This window comes from Primulina eburnea, chromosome 6 (genome assembly GCF_022965805.1).
Source record: "Primulina eburnea isolate SZY01 chromosome 6, ASM2296580v1, whole genome shotgun sequence".
Lineage (NCBI taxonomy): Eukaryota > Viridiplantae > Streptophyta > Magnoliopsida > Lamiales > Gesneriaceae > Primulina > Primulina eburnea.
Window position 1 is genome coordinate 744,051 of NC_133106.1, and position 9,117 is coordinate 753,167.

Below are 9,117 nucleotides of genomic sequence, written 5' to 3' on the forward strand. Positions count from 1 at the left end.
CTTTCCTTGTACCCAAATGCCATCACCCTGGATTGTTGCTGAGTTTTAAAATATCTTCCCTGTGGGATATTGATCAGGTGTCGTCGTTAGTATGTGCTAAAGTTTTTTCATGTGCAGTATTCGTGTCAAGTTCTAAAAAATCAATAAGACGACTTAAAATCAAAGTTTATTTTGTCGTCACTTTAAATTTAGTTCCATTAATGGTGAGCACAAATTGTCTTCGGAGTCCATTGCATAAAGTGTCATCCTTCAATATGTATTGGAAAGTGAAATCCCACTCAAAGCTGATTTTTTTAGTAGAAGATATGGGAAAACAAACAAGCACTAGGCATCTTGGTTGTGCATTACTTGTAAATAAAACATATAAGATGGAAAAAGTAAACAAAATCATGAACATAATATATAGCTGGTGACTTTATTGATGCGTGGTTATGGATGTAAGCACGAGTGGGAAAGTTTAGGCGTTTATGAATGACAGAGCATGATAGGTTTCCAAGATAAAAGAGTGCAGAATTGTCTTGCTTTATTGCATGTCATTTAAACTCCATACTTCACAAGACAGGAGTAAAATTCACAGCCTTTTCTCAAGTATCAAAAGTAAAAACTGGCACACTTTCTTGAAATCCAGTCATTAAATAAGAAGCATCGCCTATTTTCACACAAAAAAGAAAAAAAAATCATCAAAAGTAAACACGACCACATTATACAAGGATAGTGAGCAACTGAAATAATTGCTGCTGTATATACACAAAAAAATGACGCAATGAAGAAAAATATGTAGAAATCAATAAGAAACTATAAGTATACTTCTCAGTGAAGTAAAAGTAAAAAATTGAAAGATTGGAGGTAAGACAGAAGAAAGACCAGCAGTGACTCTTTACTTTCTAATTCCTGTCTTACGGTGTGTTTCAAGAGTCTGCCTTCCATTCCTGGGAAGATAATGACCTTGACCAGCTCCATTAACAGTTTTTCTAGATGGTGATGGGCCTGATTTTGGTATCATGGTCCTGAGAGAGTCAAGAAAATGAAAATCATCACAATTTTTTTTGTTAAAATCAGTTCTTAACAGAGAACGGTGGATAAGTATCAAGTATGCAAGATGTCAATAAGATTTTCATTACCTGATTTCTTGATTTATGACTTGTTTTTTATCAGGTTTCTGAACTCTTGAATCAACGCCATTACTGAAGTTACCAAGTTTAGAATGATTGAACTGCCAGAGAAAATCTGGCTCAGATGAGTCACTTGTTGCAGCGTCAACCTCTTCCAAATCATCGGCAGTATTGACAACACACTGGTTTTTGGAAGAGGATAGATCATGTTGTTTCCCAGGGAAATATTTGGAAGAATCTGATATATATTTCTGATACAAGACATCAGACATGTTGGCACTGTTAGCTACCAAACGCCCAATGGTGTCCTCAGCTCCATTATTAGGATCTAGCCTGTTTACCATGAGTTTGTCCACCCACTCGCCAGATCCCAATTCTCTATCATCCTCCCCATTGTTTTGGTGAGAGCTGCAGATTGGAGGCCAGGGAGGGGAATTTCCGAGTAATTCATCTAGGTCCATGCTTTGCCTTTTTTGCCTCGGTGCAGAATTGCCCTGGGCCTGTCCATTCTGCAGATTTTGATTGTTAAAACCAGAATAACATATTCTTGAAAAAAATTATTCTTCAAAATGCATTCTCTGAGCGCCAGATGCTCTATTAGCGTTTCACGGAGATTTTTCTGTTAGTACCAACCTTGAGATTGTAAAAGTGAGAATACTAACAAAATTTTATTCGTTTAGTTACCTCCATATTGCCCACATCTTCCATTGGTCTCCGAAGGCCATTTGGCGACTGCATGCTAACAAAGTTAGGTTGAAAGGATGATGGCTGCATGCCACATGGAATGCCAGGTTGCTTTTGCTGCATTGAAAATGGTTCTCCTTCCTTCCTTGCCAAGGCAGCTTTCAAACTGGAAATCTATCACAATAATATTGTTTGAGCTATTAACTTTTCCAATAGTTTGAAAACTCAAGAAGCTAACACAAGGGAAAGAATGCAGATAATTAAAGTAACAACCTGTTCCTTTAACTCTTTAACATCTGCAGAATTTTTATTCACTCTAGCGGCACCAAGCTCAACAGTGCCAACACGCTCGGCAAATTTAAGTGTACTAACGGTCTCTCCGACAGCATCAGGTTCAGGACTTATGTGAACAAACATTAGAGTCTTTGCTTGCCCTCCTATATAGAACGATGACATTAACCGAAGAGGAGAGAAGTGAGAAATTGTAAGATTGATGGATTTACACTTAGTACTTACCAAGTGAATCTTGGAGCAATTGAGTGAGTTTGCTGTTTCTATAGGGGACATGCACATTCTTCTGGGCAAGAGAGGAAATCACATCACCTAACGCAGAAAGAGATTTATTAATATGTTGTGCCTCCTTGAGTCTATCGCCGGTTACTTCAGATTTATCAACTCTCTCACTGCCAGCCAAATCAACTAGATGCATGCAACCGCGCAGAATAGTTCCAGAAGTCAAATCTTTTCCTTGAACATGAACCGTTAAACAGCTGCAATAGTAAAATGTTAGATTAAAACTCACTTAAATAACATAATTAGGTTTCAATTAGTCACCTGTGAGAACGACTGCTACGGTCGTTGAGTGCAGTTGCACCAACTGCACGATTTCTTTGTCCAATGGTCATCAGATCAATAACATCAAATTTTGATGAGACACGAACTAAGCTGGCATCTGGCACACTAAGTCCAGTTTGAGAATTGTTACGAATTTCTAATGTATGCTTAGTTGAGGAATCCTTTTATAGTGAGGTTGAGAAAGTCTCTCAAGATAGCACTTCTGAAAGTGTACATCACCACCACAATACTGAAACTCTAGTCCATGACTTTCTTGCATTAAATAAAGTTTAAAAATTCTTCCAATCACAATACCAAATAAAAGGTTTGAAAAGGATATCTTTTGCTTAGGCTTTCAGTAAGTAGATCTCTAACTTGCTCATTGTATATCTCAATCATCTGAACAGACACGTCATAACAGAAAGTATCCTTTCTTTGTTCTGCGAGTAGGAACAAATCATTTAAAGCCCTGTAATTCACTCCTTGACTATGCTCTGTGAGATCCTTAGGTCCACTCTGTTAAAACATAAGAAATAGTCATTAGTATTGAATTTTGAGCAAAAACAGGCTGCAGCAACTCATTATTTTAACAAATAAGTAGCTTTTATCTCTTACCATAGTATATGTTTTTCCAGACCCAGTTTGTCCATAGGCGAAAATGCAAACATTGTAACCATCAAGTACTGATCTTATTAGTTGTTGTGTGTCTGAAAAAACTTCCTCTGTAAAACAGAAAGAAAATTGTGACGATGTTCATTAGTTCTTAAAATGGCATTTAAATCAAGTGTTACAGTAACTGACTTGCGAACCTTGAGTCGCAGATGGACCAAATACTTTGTTAAAGTGGAAAGATTTTCGCCCTTTCCCATTCTTTGCTAAAGTGTTCACTGTAATACTTCCTTCTTCAATTTGTTCCACACTACTCAATGAGTTGAACTGGCCCGGCAAAAAAGGTCTCACACGACAATATACTCTAATGCTTCCTGATAGATTTTGAATTTTCAACATTAGCATACAGATAAATTCAGAAGGACAAGACTTGGACAAAATCACTATACCCTTTAGATCCTGGACTTGATTATAGAGCTTCCGATTTTCCTCAACTACTCTATGATAACCAGAAGCAGCTTGAGCTAACCCATTAATATGGAATCCTTTAAATCAAATGTAAACACCGATTAAGACAGAGATCACACAAAATGAAAAATCTCAGAAAAGATAAATGAACCTCCTCTATTCTCACATCCTTATATTCTCCCAAAAAAAATATAAACAAATCAAGGAATTCCAAATTCTCACCAAGATTTTGCATTTCTTCATGGAATTTCATTTGCATAAACTGCATACCAGCTTTTGTAGCAGAAAGATTTTGCCTCAGCATCTAGAGAGAGAAAAAATGAACATGACAAGCTTTTATATTGGAAAAAAAGATAAGCAGAAGATAAAAAGAGGTAAGTCAACTTCCATAATTCTTTACCTTAACGTCTTTTTGCTGCTGGTCAACGATCACTTTCTGCTTTGCAAATTTACTTTCAGATTCCTCATCATGAATTTTGTTCATTTGTATCATATCGTCTTTCTTTAGTGATGTTGGTATCTTCTGTTCCATCTTTTGAGTTAAATAGTACAAAAGTTGTATTAGTAGAGCTTTTACAAGAAACAACTTTAATTGGAGAAAGGATAGCAAATTACCTTCATACTGGACGGAGTACTTTTTAGTAAAGATTTATCGCCATATGAAATATTGGAGTCTTTGAGGTTAACCTTCTTCTGGTAGAAACACATACATAAAATAGAGAGAGAGAGAGAGAGAGAGAGAGAAAGACAATAAGATCCTCTAAAGCAATATCTGGGTGTTTCAAGATGCACCAATTTCAAATGAATTATCAGAGAATAAATATTTACATGTCATAACAATGTATAAGTGACTAAGGCACCATAAAGAAAATAAGCCTATACCAATTCGACTTGTCCTGCAATATGATCCTCAAACTCCATCACAACCTTACTTAATATGGATTCAACAAGCTGCAAATATAAAACTAAAATAATCACTTCTTAGAGTAAGGTACTAATAACATTACAAATGATAGCCGCTATATCTCAAAATCCAAAAATAAAAAATAAAATAGGAATTAAAAATTATACAAACAAGTAATCGCAAATTACGGGATAATTTTTCCAATTACATAAAACATGAGAAAGCAAACATGATGACCGAAAGTGTCCAACTTTTTGGAACCTCAAAATGGAAATACAATTTTAGGAAGTGGAATATATTACAGTTCACCATAAACTTGCATATTTGCTCACATTTGGAACTTCTTCAGGCTTCTTATCCAATAAAATTGCTCGAACGAGAAGTCCCAAGGAAGAACTAGGCTGTAAGTTAAAAACAGAGAAAACACAGAAATCAAGTTTATTTACTCGGAATAAGATGTCCTCTTCAAAAACAGCGTACTTACCATTCTATTTAATTCTGCATCACTACATACGCCACTCAAGGATTTCTCATTTGCGGACATGCACCTTGATAGAGAGCTTGTGAATGGCTCAGAGTTTTTGCGAACAAGTTGCTTTCCAGATGCAGTGGATTTAACATTTCCACCAAACTTCCAAATGCCATTTCCCCCTGTCCGTTTCCATTCACTATAGGACTTCAGTGCCAACACACAGTTCACAATTCTTGACGATTTTCCGCCCTGAAAATTCCGAAAAATCTCATATTGTCAATATCACAGCTTCTTAATTATTAATTATATCTTGCTAACTCAAATTCGAATTTGTTAGCAGGTTATTACGGACACATGATCCTTGCTTCTTCCAATTCAATAAGGAAGTAACTGCTGTCCCTTTTCCTTTATATTTGTTAGAAATTCAACTCTAGCATCCACAGTTACCTGCTCAAGATCAGAGGCTTCAAAAGTAGGCATCCCCATCTCTTGCACAGCTACGAGAAAATTCCTTAAGTTTTCAAAATACTGGTAAGCAGACAATGCAGCACCATCTGGTATAAGAGCAGGGTCACATGGACTTTCAACAACCTGTAATTAAATTGATTCTTTATGATAATTAAAGGCTGTTGTAATGCATATGAAGAGGGGTGTGATATGGTGATATGTATATATACACACATATATATAAATGAGTATATGTGTACGTGCATGGAAAGCTAATTGTAATGACCTTTTGCACAGCTCCAGGCTGAATTTTATTTAGTGCTGTGCAGAGAAGTATTCCACTTCTTAAACCAAGCCTAAATTCTTCTTCTGAAGGTTCCGAGGGTAAATCTTTTGCACCCACCACTCCAACCACTTTTCGTAGCCATGCAGCTGCTTCATATCTTCTTATTGCTGCACAGACAGAGATTTATTACCTAAGGTTGATCCATTATAAAAACAAAAAACAAAAAAAAAACATTGATGTGATAATTATCTTTAAACATTTATATTTTATAATGGAAGACACTGAAAAGTCAGGTTTACTCTACAAATCACCATTCGTGACGAACGAATCTAAACAAATAATCGTACTTTCACAAAACGGAGAAAGAAAAAAAGAACAGTCCAAGGCACAATCACAAATTCACTCCGTGTTCAGACGACATAGCATGTAACATTTTGGATTTGATCCAGAAACAGAGAATTAAACTTCATCAAGGTCTCAAGTTCACGCAAATTACAGATGCTACAATATTTCCTGTCAAAAAAGCAGAATTTCACCAGAAAAATAATTGGAAAGAAACAACAAAATCCCCCCAAAAAATTGAAAAGTTACCAGCTTCTTCTGCTCTGCGAGCATCCAAATCGAGACCACGAGATCGGTTTCCATGCTGTTGCAGAACATCTTCCACTACTGACGCCACAGAGAAAGAGAATGCACCTTCAGTCGAGGCCGCCATCCCACCAAATTGAATTATATTCCTCGAATGCCAACTTGACAAATTCTTCAACAATTTAGTAACCAAAAAAGGAGGTTAATGGATATTGAAGCAACTTTTTTCTCCCTCTACAGCGAGGAGTTTTTGGCTATGGCTTCTTCACCTTTTTCCTCTCTCTACAAACTGGAAAAGGCTGAGTAGTGTGGAGTGTATGCTACTGCTACTTTTTCAAATATGTTTTCCTTCGCGTAAAGCCACGACAGGCCTTGATCCGAACCTCCTGCTTCGGTGGGGACTTTTTCTCTCTTTTTTTTTTTTTTGTACAGATTTGGAAAATTACTATAATTGTAGTTTTTATGACTAATACTTCCCATTCTTCCACATTTTGAAACGGATATTTTATTCGACCGTCCGTCTCACAAGAAACTTTTTTATAATACTTTTGATCTCTAAGTTTTATTAAAAAATAACAAGCCAAAAGTTTATATGAGACGGTTTCACGAGTCCTATTTTGCGAGACAGATCTTTTATTTAGATCATACATGAAAAAATATTACTTTTTATGTCAAAAAAATTACTTTTTTATGGTGAATATTAGTAGAGTTGACCGTCTCACAGATAAAGATTCGTGAGACCGCCTCACAAGAGACCTACTCAAATAACAATTAATCATATGTTTTATCGTGGATCTCTAATTAATCATATATTTTATCGTGGATCTTTAAATAAGTCCGTGACATGAATCAATTTATGGAATATGATTTAACATTCTCCAGATTCATAACTAAAAATAAGTGTATTGATACAATTAAGTATTAATTAATAATATGAACTTCAAAATATATAAATATTTTTTTCTCATTACAATGAGATTCTTTTTTGTTTGGTAATACGTATATCTATGTAATGTATGTAATCTTGTGTATGCGTAAATATAGTATATATCATAAATAGTAAGAAAACAAATGCAAAAAACTCCTTTTATAATATTTAAGCTTTCAATTTCTATTCTATAAATAGTTAAATTCTTTCTTTTAATTAGTTTGAAATTTTTTATACACGCGCGTAAATATTTTTGAAAAAATAATAAAATTTAAAAAATAAAAAATTATATTTATGAACATATTTTGATAATTTATATATTCCAAAAATGTATTTCATAAGCTTATAGATATATTTTTTCTAATATGTTGAATAATTTAAGAAAATAATATATGCATATCGTAAGTAAGAGTTTATTTGTCGTCTTTATCTTTGCAACAAAATTTTTTTAAGCCAATCAAGGCGAAGGTATGTTACACAATCATGTCCCTTTGTACTTATGGTTTTAAATTGAAATATTCAAGGACCTAAATAGATATTTTATTTGTAGCCACTTATGTACTTCAAATTTTTTTATTTTATTTTTTTGAAAAAAAAAGTGAATAGGAAACTAATATACATATAATTAAAGTCTCATGTGAGACCGTCTCACGGATCTTAATCTGTGAGACGGTCAACCATACTGATATTCACAATAAAAAATAATAATCTTAGCATAAAAAATAATATTTTTTTTATGGATGACCCAAATAAGAGATCCATCTTACAAAATACGACTCATAAAATCGTTTCACACAAATTTTTGCATAATTACAATTGGATGTTTTTACTTGTGGTATCTTACTAATTTAAAATCTATGATATGCTTATATTTCAAGGATTCTTTGTGATAACTTAGAAATCATTTTGAGTTTAAACATTAGGTCAGTTTTTCTAGATTCCAATAATAATTGACAAAAAGGTATGATTTGTATTGGATTGATTTTTCAGTTATGACCAATATATGGGTTTATTTCATCCTATCCATGTAAGCATTTTTCTCATGATACGATGGATGGCCAAGATTTGTCCATGCATATATAGGATCCATTTTTTTTTTTTTTTTTGAAATTGTATGTGTGACAATAAACCGTTAAAAAGGAAGAAAAAAAACACTTAATAATTACTACTAACTGTATGTGTAATCACGGAATTTCAGACTAGCTAATTACATAAATCATTAACAAATCACGATTCGATTAAGTTAAAAATACATACTAAAATGGCTTAAAGTAATATTTTGATTTTTTACCAATCGAGATAGACCACAAGCACTAAGTAATAATTGTGAAATATAAATAATGATGTTTTTTGTCATTAAAACAATTAATTAGCCGAAAAATATGATATATTATATTGCCTGATGGAGCAATTGCCAACTTAGTTGTCAGAAAGAACCTTTTTTGATCTATTTTTTAAACAATAATGCACGAATTTTATTTATTATTTTGCTCAAACTTATTATTTATTTTTTTTAAAAAAAAAGTGAATGAGCTGCAGGCAATAAGTCCTTTTCAATTATGGGTTCCATTTAAAAAAAAAAAAAAAAAGAAGAAGATAACAAGTCTCAATTTTTGTTTCATTTTACTTTCTTAGAATCAAAGTATTACTATTCTGGGTAAAGTAGAACTTAACCATAAGGAAAATGTTGGTGTCAATTTATATATTAATATGGCCCCAGCCTGCCGTAATTAATTGAATTTGAAAAGAGGAGCGACACAACCAACCACCAAAATTAAAAAAATC

The 9,117-nt window shown here is 33.7% G+C and overlaps 1 protein-coding gene across 1 annotated transcript; it reads right to left on the bottom strand.

Annotated features, from left to right (window-relative positions):
- Positions 1-494: 494 nt before the first annotated feature.
- LOC140833709 (kinesin-like protein KIN-14I) lies at positions 495-6,764 on the bottom strand. Its single transcript, XM_073198033.1, has 19 exons — positions 6,408-6,764; positions 5,817-5,983; positions 5,531-5,674; positions 5,096-5,332; positions 4,944-5,012; positions 4,590-4,658; positions 4,323-4,400; positions 4,108-4,239; positions 3,930-4,011; positions 3,689-3,784; positions 3,440-3,613; positions 3,246-3,352; positions 2,969-3,146; positions 2,631-2,790; positions 2,313-2,566; positions 2,070-2,233; positions 1,797-1,970; positions 1,122-1,621; positions 495-1,007 (listed from the first exon to the last, which is right to left on the bottom strand). Exons 1-19 carry the CDS (start codon positions 6,529-6,531, stop codon positions 878-880), a joined length of 3,039 nt encoding a protein of 1,012 aa, XP_073054134.1. The 5' UTR covers positions 6,532-6,764; the 3' UTR covers positions 495-877.
- Between the last annotated feature and the right edge of the window lie 2,353 nt (positions 6,765-9,117).